Below are 21,250 nucleotides of genomic sequence, written 5' to 3'. Positions count from 1 at the left end.
CCTGCACATCGAAGGAGCAGCAGTGGAAGTGGTGTCCAGCGCCAAGTACCTTGGAGTCCACCTTTCCAAAGACTTCACCTGGAGCTGAAACACTTCCTGTCTGCTGAAGAAGGCACACCAATGTCTGTACTTCCTCTGGAAGCTGTGACATGCCATACTGTGGAGCGGTGTGTTGAGGAGTTTCTCCAGACGTGTGGTGGAGTGCTTGTTCAGCTCCAGCATCATGGTGTGGCAAAGCAGCTGCTGAAATGCAGAGAAGAAGACACGACAAAGGATGATAAAGACTGCTCAGAAGATCCTGGGGACTGTCTCCCCTCCACCACAGTCATCTTCACCAGCAAATGCAGAAAGAGGGCTGTCTGTATCATCTAACACTCAACCAACCGCTTACACCCTCTCTTTCATCCTCTCCCATCAGGCAGGAGGCTACGGAGCATCCAGTGCAGGACCACCAGGCTGAGAAGCAGCTTCTTTCCGGAAGCAGTAACACTGTTAAACTCGCATAGTACTACTCTGTAAACCCGACATCAGCCTATTCATCCCTGCACGATCAACATTTTTGAGTACAAATGACAATGGAAATCCTGTAAATATTATGTGCATTCTGGCATTTGTATTTTCGCTACATCCAAATCCTTGCTGCATTTGCACCTTTGCACACATTCACAACTGCAAATTAGCATTTAAATTTTTCTTTTTCTTTCTTTATTTAAAAATCTTGTCTTATCTTGTTATTCTATTTATATTTAACAAGTCTTGAGACCTACTGGGCTAATTTGGGACCTTTGGTATCAAATTTCATGCCCATATCATCTGTAAATGTGTGTTTGTATGACAATTAAAGTAATTGAATTTTTGACACTGCCAAGAGACAGCATATACTGTATACATTGAACAATAAAGTGCGTAAATTTGATCCCTGAGGCACACCATGTTACTTCATAGACTTTCAAAGAGCATGTATCCAAACCTAGCATAAAAGTTCTCTCATTGAGGTATGACAGACACGGCGGTGGTGTGGTATTTGCGTTTGATGACATTTCCACTGCATAGCAGAGGTGTCAAAAGTAGTGATATTCGGTACTTAAGTAAAAGTACTGATACTTATGCAAAAAACTACTCTGGTAAAAGTACTGAAGCCAATCTCTTGAGTAAAAGTAGAAAAGTGCACATTTATAAATGTACTTGAGTAAAAAAAGGAAATTGATATTTTACAGCCCAGTGTTAAAATACATTTTGGGAGATTTTTGTATCTCTCTATATGATTGGCCCGCTTTCTCTGGGGGCTACAAAGGACAAATTTTTTTTTTTTTAAAAGGACGCGACAGTTTTTAACTGGCTTCTGGAAAAATAGAAAACTACTGGTCCATCCATTCATTTTTAAAAACTCTCTTTTCTGAGTTAATTTTCCTTTTGTACAGGCAATAATACAGTGTCCCTCTTCTTCAATTTTGCAAATCTTTTACGGTAAACTACCTATTTGATTGACTCATTACCGTCACGTGACCACAAGAACTACCGTAATACTGAATATAGACCGTCTGTTACAGCGGCGGACGTGAGGGAAAAAAACTGCCGCGTGACGATGCCCGCCATTTGAAGATACCCATTTTATAGGAATGGTCTATTTTAAAAAAACGCTGGGACAAGTGGCCTGTTTTACCACGCCGTCGCTAACCTTAGGTTTTAAAAGTAACAAGCTAAATTTAAAAATGTAAGGGTAGAAAGTACAGATATTTGTGTTAAAAAGTAAGGAGTAAATGGTTGCCAGAAAAATAAATACTCAAGTACAGATACCTGAAAAATCGACTTAAGTACAGTAACAAAGTACTTGTACTTTGTTACTTGACACCTCTACTGCATACAAGGCAGCAGGTCAGCGAGGTCATGAGAATATGGGAAAATGTGTTTTATAGTCTGATGAAACCAAGGTTGAATGTTTTTGGCCACAATTCCAAAAGTTTTGGATGGCTTTGTATTGTTTATGTGTAAATGTTTAAGTGAACATGAATGTGTCAACAAATTGCATCATAGACAATGAACAGGCAGCACTAGCATCATGCAGCGCATAGTAAGGTTGAGTTGCTTCCTTATACCTTTGTCTGAAGTTTTGCTGGTCACTGATTGCAGGTACCAACATTTGAAGGCCAGTGTACTAATCCATGCAACCATGTCTCGTCTTTCAGTTTATCACCAACTTGCCAGAGCCCCACTCTGCTGAGTCCGTGCAGCCCCTGCAGTCCTTGCAGCCCCTTGCAAACCCTTCACCCGTGGAGGTAAGATGACCTGCTCACATACTGCTGTGAGTGTGAACTACGTATCATGATGGGCTGCTTTGTCTAATAGTGTCTTCCCCTTCCAGTCAGTTCGCAAAAAGTTATTTCTGTCACGACCTCTGCCAAAAGAAGAAGCTTGTCAACTGACCAGTTGTTGTTTTTTCGCCCTCAACAAATTGAGTATCCTTCAGTTTGAAATCCAGAAATCTTGCAATCAATTCTCTCCCTTCAGAGTCAATAGTTTCTGGCTACTGATCTTTTTATTAGCAAGCATTAGCGTTTGCAGACGAACCAGAGCAAAATCAACTCTATATTGTTATGTTGCTGTGACTGCAAGCTACAAAACCTAATAGAGTGTAATATCACAGTAGTTGACGCTAAGTGAAAGTGGTTTCAGCCATCTGAAGAAGGCCTTTCTAATAAACAGAATAAACACAGTAAATAGTATATCATTAAGATTATGTAATGTCTTCAACTGCTGAAGACACAAAATAACATTAATGATGCGGTTGTCTTTGTATTTTAAGAAGCTCCTATTTTACCAGTTGAGCTCCATCAGTTATTAGTTGTGTCGAAGTCTGTGGGTTGCTTGGCAACAATGACGGGTGCTCTGGTGGAAGGCAACACAGCAAACAGAGACGTTTGCATCCAACAGGATTCTGGATGTGTGAGCAGTGCTTGGCTCTCATGCCACACTATGAGCCATAGAGAATCTTGTTTTTAATTATTATTTTTTTTTTATGTCAAAGCAGTTGGCCAAAGCCAGTTTTGCATAACCTTATGACACATCAACAGCATGTCAGATTGCTCACTTGTTGACATCAACCTTCAAAGCGTATCACATCCGACCTGCTGTGGATCTCAAATGTTGCTCATTGTCTTTTCCTCTGAGTTTGGGAAAACCCCTAGTTAGATTAATTTTGTATCACATTTCATAACCCAGTAGCACGGTGTTCTGGTGGTCTGCATGTCTGCCTCACTCTTGAGAGGTCTACTAGCTCAGGTCATCCTGTTTGGAGTTTGCATGTTCTCCCAGTGCTTGCAACGGATTTCTCTGCATATACTCCAATTTCCTCCCAGATTCCAAAACATGCATGTGAGTGTGTATGGTTGTTTGTAGTGTATATGTCGGGCTTTACATGATCAGGATTTTTTAGGCCAATCACCGATTAGCGAGTTTAAAAAAATTATCACCGATCCGATCACAAGATGGAGAAATATATCTATTTAAACAACCTGTTTATTTACCGGATATAAAGTGTAACCTCGGGTTGCGAATTTAACATGGTAACGGTGGAGGGGGATATTTCGAGGTTAGGCATGTTATCCGCTCCCATTGATTTGATTTGAATTGAGCCTGCTACAAAGCTTGGGGCAGCCAAGCATTCGTGTTGGCTCACTAACAGGGAACTTGATCTGAAAGGGGACGTGGGTGAAAATCAGAGGTGGGTAGTAACGCGCTGCAATCACTCCATTACGTTTACTCAAGTAAAATTTTCCATAAACTGTCCTTGTCAGAGTACTTTAAATGCACTGTACTTTTTACTTTTACTTGAGTAGTTATGTGAAGGATCGTTACCAGTCATGAATGTGCACTTCTATTTTTAGACTCCATCTTCGACTTCCGCATAGGACGCCCGTTGCGCCAATCAAACGGGATCACTAATGTCATTTGACTCCAATTCACCAATCAAACGACACAAGGCAGTCACAGAATAGAGCACGTACCCTTCGCGAGGCAATCCAAATAACTCAGTATGGGGGGGGACAGCTGCACGAGTGTGTTTACAAACCAAAAAACAACACTTTGTCATGCAGCTCTTCAATTTTGACTGCCCAAACGTGGATATTTCAGCCCACTTCTAACTTGAGAAAACAGCTTGTGGTAAATTGCAGATATGATGTTGTTTTGGCAGTGGATATGGCAAAATTAGCTATGGTGTCGCACACAGCAAACAGCTTAGCAACGAATTAAGCAAGTAATGTTTCTGTAGGGCCCAATGCATGTGTTGTTGGTTTTTGGGCAGTTAAAAATTGAAATGGTGGAAGGTGTGTGTCGACTCCCATATTTTATTTTATTTTATTTTATGTTCATGCTCTTATTTAAAAAAATAAAAATAATAATCAGAAGACATTTTTTCCCCCATTTATTATTATTATTTTTTTTTTACTGCGCATAGTTTTCCTACCAGCACATGAAAATAAGTGTCTCTGTGGTTTTCAGTTCCGTTTCACTTCCACAGACTGTCGAACAGCACCACATTGTTTTGGTCTACTCTGAATAACAGCGGTAACAACAACATCTAAAATGAAACTGAAGAACAGCACTCTTGCATTAAAACAATACCATGTCATATAAATGCTATAATCCCAAAGCCAGTAGTATTAGCATGAGCAGTGGTGGCGGCATTTAAATTACTTCTTCGGGGAGGGGAGCCCTCTCTGTTTTTATATGCAGTTTATCACTGGGGATAAGTTCCAGATCCACCTGCAATAGGTGCAAATCTGCACAATAGAGAGACCATATAAAACCACTTCTCAATTTCTTTCACTCTTCCCACAGGCTTTAAAGATTAAAATGTATGAAAACACACTTTTTTAAAGTATTATAAGTATGTATTTTAAGAGTAATTCGGAAAAATATGATTGATCACGATATTAGTGTTTTTGGATCATAGTTTTTGGTATATTTACTGTTTAAACTATCTTTCTTTTTGTTTGTTTTGTTTTTTTTGCGGAGTACCTTGATCAGTGATAGCCTCCGAGGACCATGTTACATTTTTGACACTGAGATTTAGACAATTTACGAGTTATTCATGAATGTACACTTTGTACAGCGTGTGCAGTCGAAAAATATGTGTCGTAACCGTTTTCACAGTGAAGTTTGTTTCTCAAAGTACAACTGCTTTTAACGTCAGTTGAGTCGTTTGTGAAGTTTCAATCGCTGGTTGTTGCCTTTCAACCGAGGCAGCAGTCGGAGCCAGAGTAACCGAGCAGCACTTGAACGCGGCATCAGACCTCAGGTTCCTCACAGTACAGACACACAGGCAAGCAGCAGCGTCTTCATGGTGGTCGACGTTATCCAGCAAATACACCGTCGTGGCGGGGTTGATGTTTCGGGGACACTACCGCAGTTCGACAGCGAACCGGAGCATGTAGGGAGCTTCGAAACGTCTTTGAGTCGTACTGCACGCGGCAGACGTAGTCGGCGTTGAATACAAAAGGAGCCGCCGAAAAAGAGACGATGGTTGGGAGAGCAGAAGAGGAGCTCCAGTGTACTGACAAGCTCAAAACACTTTTAAGGTTAGGAAAGAAATTCATCTAGTATGTCGGACCCAAGTCAACCGAGCCAGAGCAAGTCCCATTTATTTCCTGGAGCCTTGCTGAAGCGCTCAAAAAGGTTAGTTCACAGGAGTTGCGATTTTAGCTTTTTTTTTTTTTTTTTTTAACTGAACATAGTTTTACACTCTCGTGCTGTTTGCTGTGATTGCTTGGTATTGTTTTGAATGACAATTTTGGCTTGTAGTCAACGTAGAAAACCATATTTTATTTCGTTTTTTGTTGTTGTTTCTGTTTGTTTATCTCCCGCGCCTTGATATTTAATAGCAACAGAGCTAAATGCTCGAACGTTAATCCCAGACTCTGGGGGACTCGCGTTGATGGTTTTGTGTGGGAGAGATCTGTTTACTGGAGTACTGTATCATTTGACTAGCTGGCTGACTCTTGGGTATCAGTTAAGACAATGGTGTACCGCTCTGTTGGGATGAGGTTTAACATTACAGCAGCTCCACAATACATCACCCTAATTCGGGCAAACTTCATGTAGGCGACAGTATATGTGTAGACGTCGACGTCCCAATAATAAAGACGCTTGACTTGGCGCTTTGTCTGCAATGGTTGATAGTATAATATTCATATATAATAATAATAATATCATTAATATAGGTTGTAGTTGTGGTGTTTAATGTTTGTTGTTAATACCCTCATACAACACAACACCCCTCCAGGCCATGATGAGGAGCTCAACCAATGTGGCTAGCCCATTGTTTATGTTTTGCTGTACGTCACTTTGTTTACCCTGAAAACACAGACAATGGTGAAAAAGAGATACTCTAGACTGGAGGGACATATCAAATAAATGTATAGTATATTTCAGTGGGAATCAGTTTTATCTTCCTTATAGGGTTAATTTTTGGACTTGATGTAACTGCCAGGCTCAAGTAAATTCCCAACGTGTTAAAGTCAAGTGTCAAGCTGTACGAATGCAGTCACATAATTGTACTACTGTAAGGGTGGTTTAGAAATTTTTTTTTTTTTTTTTTTTTTTTTACTGGTGTTGGTCACACCAACACATTGTTTAACTCCTGCTTATTTTGAGGGGAATGTATGTATGCATTATATCTGCTCGAAGTACTGTTGCACCACAATCGCAGTGTTCATCCCCAGTGAAACATCTGCTAATGGTGGTGTCTATGGTCCAAAAGTCCCCCACCCAACCCCCCCTCTCCTCCACACACACACACACAAATCAGTCTCGGACATCTGCAGCCCAAGCTGGGTCCGCTGCTGTCGTTGCACCCACTCCCATCAGCCTTGAGTCTGTTGACAGGAGGTTCCTTCTTTGTATTTTGGCTCTCATTAGTTGTCCCTCCTACTCTCTAAGGCCATAGTCGTGTGTCATGAATTTGCCTGCAGATTAGAGTTCCATCCATCCATTTTCTGAGCCGCTTATCCTCACAAGGGTCACGGGAGGGCTGGAGCCTATCCCAGCTATCATCGGGCAGGAGACGGGGTACACCCTGAACTGGTTACCAGCCAATCGCAGGGCACATATAAACAAACAACCATTAGCACTCACAGTCACAGCTACGGGCAATTTAGAGTCTTCAATTAACCTACCATTCATGTTTTTTGGGATGTGGGAGGAAACCGGAGTGCCTGGAGAAAACCCACGCAGGCATGGGGAGAAAATGCAAACTCCACACAGGCGGGGCCGGGGATTGAACCCCAGTCCTCAGAACTGTGAGGCAGACGCTCTAACCAGTTGAACACCGTGCCACCCAGAATAGAGTTGTAGTTACGTCAACATTCCTCCGGGCAGATCTGCGCCGAGGGTGGAAATAATCTCAATGGTTGGTTTAAATATCTGTGGATGGCACAAAAAAGTCCATCAAACTTTTGTCAAACTGGTTGTCAGGGCTTTATTTTGGTAAATGGAAAGAGTGGAAGTGTTACACGGTCTTGTGGTTGAGACTCAAATTCGGTGCTCCAGATATACTGGTAATATGGTCACTTTGTGTCCTCCATACCTAAAAAGCCACAGTTACATAGAACAGCAAAATGTGTCCCTTTAAACGTGGACACAGTGTTGATGAAAAAACTGGACCATCATCCTCCTCCTCGTCCACCATTCCACATCTGGCTAAAATGTTATCTGATGTTATAATGACTTACTCGCTGTCCTGTAGACCAGGACAGAGGCCAGAGTTTAGTGGATTGTGGGTACTTCCGAGGTCACATCTCGTTAATCCGTGCAGTGTCATTATTCTCATTCTGCTTCGTAATACAGCTGTATATGCACACAAATACACAAGTAAACACAAGTGTTGCATAAGAATAGTATTTTTACTGGACAACCAAGGCCGAGATGATTATACAAAACTTTCAGAAATACACAAGGTGGTTTTTACGTGGAGCGTTTTAACAGTCTGCTTAACTGTGCAGACCAGATCCGTGTGTTCTGCTAATATCTTGGCAGATGTTATACAGGATGTCAACCAAAACACTCACTGATTTTAAACACATACAAGATGTAACATGATAATATTCGCTCACACTTAGTAGCTATTGATGCATGATTTCATACAGTTTCATGTGTTATAGGATAGCATTACTGCCTGGTTACTCTGCAAACATCGATGCAATAGCCTCGCTCTGTCCACTTTCTGCAGCATATCTGGAGAGATCATGCGTTACTTCTTTAGTGGTACAATTTTTCAGCTCATCTTGTGTTGTAGGAAGTGGGGGTACACTCACAATTCTTGCTATATAAAGAAAGAAGTCACAAGTGGTTAGGTCCGATGACATCGCATGCCACTTGCAGAACCCCTGATTGTCATATGCAGCACGGTCCATCAATCTGTTTGGTAGATGCTAATTGAGAAATCTCCCAACAGCGACGTTCCCGTGTGGTGGGGAACCATCTAGCTAGTTGTGGAAACATCCAAATCTCCAGGTGATGCAACAGTAGTCACCCCTCGAAGAAGAAGATACTATAAAGTGTATTAAGATATCTAGGGCCCTAAGACTGAAAATAAAGTATCATTGATATGGAAACTATGGACTCAATTTTTATGAATATATGTTTGAATTGGTTTAGGTATCATAACATTGATTGTTGTGTGCTGAGAGAAGGTGTAGATTTTTCTCCTGTTTGTGCTCCAGCTGTCGCAGCAACAACAGGAAGAGCCTCTGTGTCGGAACGCCATCACCCACTTTGTCCCGACCTCTCTCCCCCCTCTCAGTCCACACAGGTAAGAGCCATGCTCTGATTTGCAACAGTAGCACCTACACAGAATATGCCTTTGTTGGGGTTGATCTTAGCTTTGTTGTCCTAAAACGTTTTTTTTTCTTCTTTTTTTTTTTCTTTGGGGAGGGGTTTGCTTACCCTACACTACAGTTGTAAATTATCTGCTTTTAAGACATAACCGTGTATGCTGACAAGCTTGAGTATTTGTGAAACCAAAGTAAAACCCTTCATGTTTTAAAAGATTGATCATAAACAACATCTATGTTTACTACACACAATTCTGAATAGTAACACTAAGAGGTTGTTCACCAAGCAGTTCAGTTCCGTTCGTCATGGTCCAGTGTTGGTCAGTAAATTCTGAGCAGGGTTACATTTTCCGTTACGTTGGAAGGTAGAATGCCTACGGCTGCATCATCTACATCAATAGTGTGACATCATAGTGTGTATGCCACCAACGAATTAAATGGAGAAGATGACTGCAACACAGACCAATGCCATGTGCTGTCACTTTCCATAAAGTAGTGACAATAGCACCGTGAATTCCTTTCTCCATTTGAATCCACTGTCTTTTTCAATGGTGTTATTAGTTTCTTAACACAGTAATGAAAAATTCCCTGTTGACCAATCACTGGACAGCAGTAGGTTGAGCTCCATCTGATATACAAAGGGTATTACTGGGGCCGGTATCCCAATAGAAGGGTGTTGAAAAATGTAAATGGAATTGAACTGACAAATACTGCTCGGTCAATATAATGATCATATTTATTCGTAGGGAATACGGTAGGTTATCTAAGATGACAGGGCAAAATGCTGTTCTCCTTATTACAAAACAAGACAGTCACATCGTTATCTTAAAGCCAAAAAGTAGAGCAACAGATGATGCGATGACAATAACCTTCTCGAAAATAGTTTTACTCTCATGTGACACCTAATCGAGTGTGGTGGCTTGCTGGTTCTTCATACACTATTTATCTGTTGGCTCTCTGGTTCTTAATACACTATTTATCTGTAAGATGCAGCAACCATGCACGCACGCACACACACACACACACACACACACACTCTTCTGTTTTATTGCAATTTACTTGTCACTTAAAGAGCAGTCGGACGTGTCAGTGGAAGCAGTTGGTTTATAGTTGAACCAGTCCAATTCCATTTCTCGTAATTTGAGCTCAGCATGATCGGCTGATCTGTGCGTCTCAGCACGTTGGTGGCCAAACTATTTCAGAACATTTTGATACACGCGCTAGAAATGAGCACTGGCTCTGATTTCACGCCAAGATCTCTTAAGGGTGAGTATGGTCTTGTCCTGCCACGTTGCCTTGCCTTCCCAACAACTTTCACGTCCTCTTTGGGCTCTCCCGACAAACCGGGAATCAAAATACGAGCTTCAGCTCCAACCCTCCTCAGAATTCCCATTTCCACAGATCAGAATAGGAACTTTTAGGTGTCAGCGCGTTATAAAGAAACACATCAGCGATTCCAAGAAACCCGAGTATGAGCTCCCAAGGTTACAGTTCGTAAACTATTGGGCCCATTAATAAGATATTAGACAGTGTCAGGCCTTAAGTTTTTGCTGTTATTTGCAAGGCACAAACCACTCGGCCTACATTGACTAATCACCTAACTTATTTGCTAGTTCAAATTACTCAGAGACAGGCACCTTGTCTGTGGTAATTTAACATTTAAAATACGAAACCAGCTGAGGAACAAAGAAGATTTTCTAATCTTTAGTTGCAAGCATCCTCCTGCTGAGCATTTACGACTTGGCATGTCTGCTGCCCAGATTACCTCAGGAAAGTAGTATGATGTTTTGAGACCACACAATAATATCTCTGGTGGCAAATTTCTGCAACTGGCACTCCACTGCAATACCATGTTTTGTTTGCTTTTGTACAAGACAATTTAAGTGTAATGTAGGACTTCAATAAGACACCTTCCTGTAAGAACTTGTTTTTTGTCTTCTATAGACAGCCAATTAAACATGGTTGCACTTTGGGAAGGCTAAAAAGCAAGGAACTATACAGTCCATTGTAAATTAGCTATACAGTCTGTAAATTTAGCTATACAGTCCACTGTAAATTAGAATTAAAATATTTGTCATTGCACACAATGAACATATGAATTCAGAAATAAAGCATTGTTTAATAAGGGTCACAAATGCAGTGACCACACTTCTGTAGTTCAAAGCGGGTCCCGGCTGAAGCGCACTGACACGGCAGCTACTTTACAGAAGTGGTGCAGTTTCGTCAGTCATTTGGAGTAGGTTCGGGTTTGCAGCGTCAAACTGAGCAAAAAGCAGTTCAAAGTGTGTCCAAATGCTGTTGCAACAAAGGGAGTAGAAATGAGCAGAATCCTGTTTTTGCGTAACACAAGAAAGCAGCCTCGTTGAAGGCAGTTACGGAGTTAATCACTGAATATTCCAAAGGACACGGTTACCATTTATGTCATTTATACGTCATGCACATACTGACCCACTTCAGTGGTGGTAGCAGCTGTTGTGATAAACTACATACGATGTGTACTTTAGCCTATCTAAATGAATTACACACGTCACAGATAATCTTCTTGCTAGTTGTTGCTTTAATCCCCACAAGTCACAGTGTATCACTTTCTACAGCGATGCACCAAAATGAAACGGCCGAAACGGAAAATGAGGAAACAAAGACCGAAAACTAAAACACAGAAAGACGTTACTAGGCCAATTAATAGTAAAATTGCATTTATGGCTATGACTGTGCACTAACTAACCTCACTAAAAATCCTATCACAATATTTTTCATCATATTGGTCGATATAGATATATATCACGATATTAAACAAATCACTTTCTTTTACATAACACGCTGCGACATGTATAGCAACTAACCTATCAACCTGTGGCTAACGCTTGCAGTTAACATTAGCAGTTGACTTCACTCCCCCCTCTTGCAGCTATGTCATCAAAACTTTGGGATACAATGGAGCGATCCTTTTTGAAACAAAGGTCAGTTAAAGTTTTGTGGGCTTTATGGGGGTAAAATTCCAGAATGTACAACTTTACCTGTGCCCAAATTTGGGATTTTCACTTTACTATTTTGGAAGTGATCATAATTACATGACTAAACTTGTAGTGTGTTTCCCATCATGGTACAACAGGCTATGTCTGGAGGTCACATTGACGGGTCGTTAATTTAGAGTGAACCGATAATTTGGGGTGGCTGCTTTCTGAATCAACAATATTATTGACATTCCACTTAATGCTGCAAGCAGCTGCACTCACTGGAAAGTCTTGGGAGTCGAGGCTGCTCATGCCAACAGTGTGCAGATGTGCAATATGTCAAGGATTATATCATGATAGAGTGCAATCAGTCTCTAATCGCCTCCATTTCTCAGATTCAAAATGGTGCTCAACCCCTTTGGTCTGACAGACCCCCACTTTCCAATTATGGCTAGACATAAATAGGGGCTTCTGGAATGTTTGGAGAAGTAATACCAAGATGATGTGTCATACCATTCAGAGGTGCTTGTCTCTGTAGCGATTGAGGGTCTGTGTATAACAATGAAGTCACCGAATAAACACTGCCATGTAGTCATTTGCAGTATCTTTAGATTTCCTTTAATTCCCCTGTGTCAGTTATTAATAAAAGTGTGAATACAACTAATAGTAACTTGAAGTCCTTCCTCTTTCAGCTGCAAGCAGCCCACTGGACAGCCCCCGGAATGTGTCGACTAGTGCCTGCCTCAACTTTCCATTTGCACGAAGGTATATCTGTATTGCCCCCCATTTACTGAAGTATTTCAAGATACTTTGTGACATCTAAAGGCTCCATATTTGATGTCACAAATACCTGTTTAATAATCTTTCAGTAATTTTAATTGGTGTATTGAATTATATAAAACAATCACTGCGTGATTTATTTTTTTATTATTATTAGTTTTTCAATTATGCCCAAGGTCAACAAGTTTGATTACTTTAACAGCAGCAAATTACATTCTTTGCCTACCCAAAACTGCTCAACTGCAGGGCTTTATTCTCAATTGGGTGGCTAGTTGTTAAATGTGTTGTGAATTTAGCATTTGCTGGATTGTTTTAAAAAAAGATCACAACAGAAACTGCCTATTTTAAGTCCATAGTGTGCTTACAAGCCTTTTTATTTAACAGTTTAAACTCAAGTGAACCAATTCACATGATTGATTAAGGGTCGATAATGAAAAAGATAATAAGTTTCATCAGCCTCGAGCATGCATACCTTGCTGTCTGCCTGATCTTCCAGGCGAGGATGAGTGTGCAGTGTGCTGCCATTTGTTAGATGGTACCCTGAAGCCCACTCACACAGCATTCAACCCAGTTCCTATGGCAACATGCTTTCCTTGCATGCATGTGTAGCCTACAAGTGAAGCTAAAAGTGGGATGGCACCTTGAAGCCACTTAGCAACAACCTAACAAAAACTGAGCAATACAACTCCCAGGATTTGCCAAACCTTGTGAAGCTGAAGTCACAATGCAATGACTGAAATACATGGATAATCATATTGTGGTCTACTGTGAATGAACTTCTATACTACACAGTGTCAGCCTTTATAGCTATTTAATTGGCTCACAATGTTTCTTCTACAGACTTCTGGAAGTTATCTTTTAATGAAAACACTTCATTTTGGCCTCACTAACACTAATCATTGTCAAGGAATGTCAGTCGTCGTGAACTTTTCTTGGATTTTATATTTCTCTTCAAGCTTGCTGGTGGAGTTTGTCTGATCGTGCGTTTACCTCGGACTGTTGTGTTATGTTGAGTTGAATTGTGTGTTGGATACATGCCAAATGTTGTGAAAGTTCCCCCTATTTCTGTTACATAAAATGCTTCCTGAGAATAATTTTAGTATGTGGACAAATGCAAAGTGGCAAGGATGGCAACATTGTCAAGATGAATTTCTCAGTTGAATCCCAGAGGTCACAGGAGCATTTGCACTGGTCCGCAGTCTCACTGTAACTCTTTTTTTCCTTCTCTTCTCTCCTCTGCTTCCGTCTCAGTCACTTGGCTCGTGCGGACAGGTACCTTATTTTTCTTGTGGGATAGAAAAACCCTATATACAAAGCACTACTATATATATATATACACATTTTTTTTTTTTTAATTTTATTTTATTTTATTTTATTTTTTTATTCATCCTTTGGGGAAAATTAAAGAATTATACTCCCTGGCCATTACACCCATACGATCTACAGTAATTTCTCATGTATAATACGCTCTTGACTATTATATGCACCCCCAAATTCAGGAATGCGCTTCTACCTCTGTATAATGCGCAAAATCGATTTGCTTGCACCAAACCTGAATTATTATCCGTATTTTATTAGGTATTGCAAAGAAAGATTCTGCTCTGTGTGCATGCACTGACATTCGTGTCGCTACCGCATTATGCATTTCTACTTCAGTTGTCATACTAACAAAGAACAAAGACAGTGATTGACTCAAATCAATGCTGAATGATATGGGGAGTATAACATTTTAATAGCACTGTAGCGTCTTCAATGACCTGTTTATCTTAGGCTTGATTGTGAAAGAACAAAACAACGCTACTGTGGGGCGTAGTCAATGGCAGAAACATCAGAGCAAAACGTACCAAACGCAACAGTTGACGTGCTCACTCTGTCTGTCTGTCCATCTGACTGTCTCCCCGAACGCACCGGGCCCTCTGTGAGCAGCGAAAGTTTACTGTATTATTTATAAATGTATACATTTAGACATTACATCATATTGGAATGAAAGTACACTTTTTTTCACAACCCCTAGGTAGTGGTGTATTCGTCTATTATATGAGACACAATTTTTTTTCATTTTCCTTATACCTATGTATAATACTCCATCCATTTTCTGAGCCGCTTCTCCTCACTAGGGTCGCGGGCGTGCTGGAGCCTATCCGAGCTATCATCGGGCTGGAGGCGGGGTACACCCTGAACTGGTTGCCAGCCAATCGCAGGGCACATACAAACAACCAACCATTCGCACTCGATTTTTTTAATTTTTATTTTTTGGGGTGGGGGATGCATATTATACATGAGAAATTACGAATTTGAATCCAAAAGCCGTATTAAAAACATTGAGGACAAGGCATATTTTCTTTTAGTTGTGCACTGCAGCATGGTCAGGGGTTTTGCTTCCCTTATTTCAGGTAGGTGATGGAGAAAAAACATTAGAAACACCTCACAGCGCAACACATTTGAACACTAAAACACATTGTAAACATATTAATAATGAATTAATCTCTGACCATGTCAATTGAAACCTAGAATTAGTGTCAATACTGCTATCTTTAGATTCTGCAGGTGTAATCAATGACGTGGTTTGGATTCTATATGAGGTTATTGCGTATAATCCGAACGAAAAATGGAGTGATAACAAAAAACATATTTCATACAATATGTGACAAGAAATTAAAAAAAGATGCTCCTGTAGCAACAGAACATGGTGTGTTATGTAAGGTTTTTTACATATAAAATGCTAACCAGTGGCTAATGTGATTTTACAGAGCTGAGGGCCGTAGATGGTCCCTGGCATCCCTCCCCTCGTCGGGCTATGGAACCAACCCACCAAGCTCCACTGTTTCAGTAAGTAACTACCCCACAAAAAATGGTACCATCCTTCTGTTAATACATTTCTAACACCTCGTTCAAACGCAATAGCGCATTAGTTTATGCCGCTTGGGACACCAAATGCCACGCCAGAGTTGACAGCTAGCTAATTGTCTTCTAGCATCATCTGCTTGAATGAGTCATTGAGCCAGTCGGTTGAACGCAGTGTTAGAGGTAGTAGGCACAATCTGTGTGGCCCCGTACAGTCTGTATGCGTGAATGTTTGTGAAGGGATTAAGTTGAGTGTAGAGGCCCCCTTGCTGTTTCTTATTAAGGAATTGTATGGGTGATTTCCCACTAATCATGGATTTTATAACATTGTTTAAAAATAATTGTGACAGTGAGATGTGATTTTAAGTTTATTCAGATATGGGAACTATTGGCATTTGAATGATGACCAATGATAAAACCGTAGTGAATGGCCCATAACAGTTACTATAACAGTTACTACAACAGTCATAACTGTGTGGACCCACGATTTCACACTCAGTCCATCCCTAACGTGCTGCAATTATAAGGATCTTTATTGTCTGACCCAGACACACACCTAAGGTCAGTGTGCACAATAGAGGCTTTTTCACCAACCAGTCCAGGAACTTTCCGTTCCTGGTAGCAAAAGGTTCCTGTGGCCCCTGTGGTTTGTGTTTCATTCTCACTAATTAGTTCAGGGTAATGAGGCTGATGTTGCTCATTACTGACACCTACTGGTCTAGTCTTATTTTATATCTTAATCTACATTTCAAATATTTGTGATACCTTTAAAGCCTAACCCTTTATCCAGGTGAGGCAATTGAGAACCGATTTTCATTTGCAATGTCAACCTGGTTGCAGACATTCTTTGATGTAGGAAGTTTGTTATATACAGTTACATTTCAAAAAATTAGAATATATTTATTCTGTTTTATTGAGATGACATACGTAAATAGGTTGTGCAAAAGAAGCTTTCAGATGGCTGATGATGTGATTTCTCAGATGGAAAATGAGCCTGAATCCTTACACAGTTCCACTACAAATTTGAGAACAATAAATCACATCTACAATCATCTGAAGGCTTCTACATTTACTTATATATATTTATTCAAAAAGATAAGTTTTTCTAATGTCTTGGCATTCAGATGATTACATTTTTCTTCATGAAAGTTCTCCAGCTTTAGAGAATATCCACTCACATGCGTTTTATGGGCTTTTTATTCACCATGTGCTATGAAGAAATGTGATATTTTAACTTGTTACTATATCACATTGTACAGTTTGTATATATAGTTGCTTCTATTTTGCTTTGTTTTACTCTGCTGTCTGCTGCCAGGTTAACATTTCAAATACGGTAAGGACAATGCAGAGTCCTCAGCTGGAAAACACAAAGCTCGGTATTTGGAAGCCTCACGCCCTTTCCTCGGCTGAGGAAGACGCACACGCCCGCTTGGGCTCGGACCTCCGCTCCTTAGCACAACCGAGTCGGCCGGCGGTGGACCTTGCCGCTGAGGCGATTCGAAGTTTTCCTTTTCAATGTGTTTAATCCTCGTTTTGAGCCTTGCGTAACGCAGCATAATGGCAGCTCTGTGAACAAAAAAGTAAACTCCTACAGAGGTCTGTCAACCAATTAGCCATTCGTCAGCGCAGCCCGCCCCTCAAAGAGTTCCTGGTAGCTCTTGGAAGAACCCATCCGCCAGGAGGAATGAAATAATCCAGGGGGAACCTTTCGTACCCTGGTAGTTTTTTTCAGTGGGGAGACAGGGGGAACTCAAGCTACCAGGGTAGCTAGGGAAGTTCCTGCAAAGGTTCCTGCGGTGAGAAAGCCCCTCATGGAGCTTATCAGTGTGCCTGTCAGCCCTCTTTATAACATGGGTTTAAAAAGAGACTTCACAGATGCCACTCCCCCGTCTGTCATGGACACGTACCATGTAGAATTAAACACTGCGAGCAGTCTACACCACATTCTGCACAGTGTATAATAAGTTTTACACGTTTCATTAAACCTGTCACTTGATGCCATTGTTAATCATAGCCTGTAATGGCCCTTTTATGATGTGTGTTGTTTTTGTTTTTGTTTTTTTCATTTTCCATGACGATTCTACACAGTTGTATTATCTGTTGCTTGTGTGCCAGCTTGGATTTCCCCAGAGTATTGTTTTAACTTGATGTTGGCCTAACTTGTCTGAACACATGCTTGTGGTTTTCAGCAGCAATGGCACATTTGCTGCTAGCTCAGACAGGACTACAATAATGTCTTCAATACTATTGAGTCTTTGGGAAAACATGTACAATATTACTTTTCATTTAACCTGTGATAAATAAACTGAATTAACAAAAATGGTTATTGCGTATAAAAAGTGAGTACTGTTTGACTGGTTGATAATGGGCATCATGTTCCAGTTCCATTTTTATAGTTACTATGAGATTGATTTCTTCACTGATATCGCCCTGTATTGTCTGCAGTCCTCGTCATCCTCCCAGGAGCGCCTTCATCAGCTTCCTTATCAGCCAACCCAAGATGAGCTACACTTCCTTTTCAAACACTTCCGCAGCACAGACAGTATAACCGACGAGGATGGCCGGCCCACGACCGTCATGCGACCTCGCTCTCGGAGCCTGAGGTAGCTCATCTAAATTACTGACAGAGTCTGAATGCAAGGGCTTGGTGTAAATAACTACTGTATAACCAGATGAGCCAGATTGTTTGCTTCTCAACAGTTTGTTTAACAAATCCACCGGGAAATAACCAACGGCCTCACATTGCTACCACATCCGTTACGGACCAATCAAATCAACCAAACATGTACTTGCGTGTAGTTGGCATGCCTTGAACCACTTTGTATCAGATGCCAGAGAAAGGTTGATATGGAAGCAGAACATTTTTGCTCTTCTTCTAATGAAAAATGTCCAACTTTACTTAACTTTACGTTTCTGTTCGCAAGTATGCAGCCACTTTCTCTCTTTGGCTAATCTAATACTTGACCTATAGCTCACTTAATAATGATGGCTACTCTATTTATTTTAGTGTGTGCCTGTACCAGCTAGGTGATGGATTGATTGAGATTACAATTTTTGTGCTTCAACTCAAGCAAGCTCACCTCATAAACTATCCATAGAAATACTGCACATAGACTTAATTGAAAAGACTTGTAGTATAATGATAAAATGTCTCAATTTGATTATTAGAACATTTATTTATTGAGTTGAGGAAAATTAAAGATGTGACTTTTAGTGCATCCATAAATTTGTTTGTGTAATAGTAATTGAGTGTTCGGGTAAAATTTTATTTTTTCTTGGTTAAAGAGCAATGATGAATAAACAAGAGAAAATAAGACATTTAAATTAATAATGAAAGACCAATTGGTGTCCTTTTTTACTTTTTTTTCTAAAATTCACGTGCAATGTGCATAGTGACAAACTTTTTTTCTTGTCTATAGTGAGGCAATTTTAAGCACAAAAACACAAATGTAGTTTTCAGTTTAAAAGAGGCATTTCTTGTATCAAAAACATATTTAAAAATGCATAAACAGCCTTGTATGTTTTGCAACTTCACTTCAGCAGGTAGCATTTTAGCATGTGACGTAATACCGCAGGTTCATGGGTGTATTTATGTATTTAGACCAGCTGACTAGGAATAAGAAAAAATAATCTTAATGCTAATAAGTTTTTGAAGTGTTCAAACTAAAATTAAGACACCTATATTGGAGCACATTAGGCACTACTGGGCCTTGATATTTTATCCATCAAGCAAGAGTCAACGACACTTCCTTGTTCCACCACACAGTATTGTCCAACTTTATCATGTTTTTATTTTCGTCGTCTTCACTCCACAGCGCTATCCTTTGACAGATTAAATAAACCCTGTATGAATAAGTCACATTAGTCGCACGCATAGTTGTCGCCATCGTAATAAACTAGCCGCAAATTCGGCAGTAGTCATAATGAACATAAACCTAGCGCTCCACAGGGTTAACGTTATGTTAGTAAGGTACTTTCAGAGGTGGGTAGAGTAGCTAAATATTGTACTCAAGTAACAATACTGTTACTTTTAAATATGACTCAAATAAAATTAAAAAGTAGTCCTCCAAATAATTACTTGAGTAAAAAAAGTGAAAAAACTACTCACATACTGAGTAATTAGTGAGTAACTTCTGATTGTTTTAAATCAGAGTATCAATGTCAAATAGAATAAAAATAAATAAAATTATAAATGTGTAAATTCAGATATTGCTGAACAACATGAATTAATCTAGCCATCCATCCATCCATTTTCTGAGCCGCTTCTCCTCACAAGGGTCGCGGGGGTGCTGGAGCCTATCCCAGCTATCATCGGGCAGGAGGCGGGGTATACCCTGAACTGTTTGCCAGCCAATCGCAGGGCACATACAAACAAACAACCACTCGCACTCACATTCACACCTACGGGCAATTTTAGAGTTGTCAATTAACCTACCATGCATGTTTTTGGGATGTAGGAGGAAACCGGAGTGCCCGGAGAAAACCCACGCAGGCACGGGGAGAACATGCAAACTCCACACAGGTGGGGCCGGGGATTGAATCCCGGTCCTCAGAACTGTGAGGCAGACGCTCTAACCAGTCGGGTTAGGGAATAGGTTTGGGTATAAAGGAGCTTCCCTGAATTGCTCAGTCATTCACAAGCAAAGATCGGGCGAGGTTCACCTCTTTGTGAACACGTGCGTGATAAAATAGTCGAACAGTTTAAGGACAATGTTCCTCAACGTACAATTGCAAGGAATTTAATAATAATACCATCAAAAGGTTCAGAGAATCACTGCCTTTAAGCGGCAAGGCCGAGAACCAACATTGAATGCCCGTGACTTTCGATCCCTCAGGCGGCACTGTGTCAAAAACCAACATCAATGTGGAAAAGATATCATCACATGGGCTCAGGAACACTTCAAAAAACCAATGTCAGTAAATAGAGTTCGGCGCTACATCCGTAAGTGCAACTTGAAACTCTACTATGCAAAGCAAAAGCCATTTATCAACAACACCCAGAAACACCGCCGGCTTCTCTGGGCCCGAGCTCATCTAAGATGGACCGATGAAAAGTGGAAAAGTGTTCTGTGGTCCGACGAGTCCACATTTCATATTGTTTTTGGAAATTGGGGACGTCGTGTCCTCCGGGCCAAAGAGGATATGAACCGTCCGGACTGTTATGGACGCAACGTTCAAAAGCCAGCATCTGTGATGGTATGGGGATGTGTTAGTTCCAATGGCATGGGTAACTTACACATCTGTAAAGGCACCATTAATGCTGAAAGGTACATACTGGTTTTGGAGAAACATATGCTGCCATCCATGCTGTCTTTTTCATGGACGCCCCTGCTTATTTCAGCAAGACAATGCCAAACCACATTCTGCACGTATTACAACAGCGTGGCTTCGTAGTAAATGAGTGCGGGTACTAGACTGGGCTGCCTGCAGTCTAGACCTGTCTCCCTTTGAAAACGTGTGGCGCATTATGAAGCGTAAAATACGACAACCGAGACCCTGGACTGTTGAACAGCTGAAGCTGTACATCAAGCATGAATGGGGAAAAATTCCACCAACAAAGCTTCAACAATTAATGTCCTCAGTTCCCAAACGTTTATTGAATGTTGTTAAAAGTAAAGGTGATGTAACACAGTGGTAAACATGACCCTGTCCCAGCTTTTTCAGAACGTGTTGCAGCCATAAAATTCTAAGTTAATGATTATTTGCTCAAAACAATCAAGTTCATCAGTTTGAACATTAAATATGTTGTCTTTGTAGTGTATTCGATTAAATATAGGTCGAAAATGTTTTTCAAATCATTGTATTCTGTTTTTATTTATGTTTAACACAACGTCCCAACTT

At 40.5% G+C, this 21,250-nt stretch overlaps 1 protein-coding gene across 5 annotated transcripts in view; it reads left to right on the top strand.

The window, feature by feature from the left end:
• Positions 1-21,250, top strand: part of mast3b (microtubule associated serine/threonine kinase 3b) — a 45,664-nt gene that overhangs the window by 2,938 nt on the left and 21,476 nt on the right. The window contains exons 2-7 of one of the 5 annotated variants that reach the window (XM_061682785.1): positions 2,187-2,276; positions 8,721-8,809; positions 12,478-12,550; positions 13,817-13,837; positions 15,316-15,394; positions 17,855-18,012. In XM_061682785.1, the coding sequence (XP_061538769.1) occupies positions 2,187-2,276; positions 8,721-8,809; positions 12,478-12,550; positions 13,817-13,837; positions 15,316-15,394; positions 17,855-18,012 (510 nt within the window). Of the gene's footprint in view, positions 1-2,186; positions 2,277-5,151; positions 5,677-8,720; positions 8,810-12,477; positions 12,551-13,816; positions 13,838-15,315; positions 15,395-17,854; positions 18,013-21,250 lie in introns of those variants that run through there. The other 4 variants (XM_061682787.1, XM_061682786.1, XM_061682788.1 and 1 more) reach the window with 4 other exon arrangements.

The sequence above is a fragment of the Phycodurus eques genome, chromosome 8 (assembly GCF_024500275.1).
Source record: "Phycodurus eques isolate BA_2022a chromosome 8, UOR_Pequ_1.1, whole genome shotgun sequence".
Classification (NCBI taxonomy): domain Eukaryota; kingdom Metazoa; phylum Chordata; class Actinopteri; order Syngnathiformes; family Syngnathidae; genus Phycodurus; species Phycodurus eques.
Note: the sequence above shows the minus strand (reverse complement) of the source record. Positions and strands in the feature narration are given on the sequence as shown.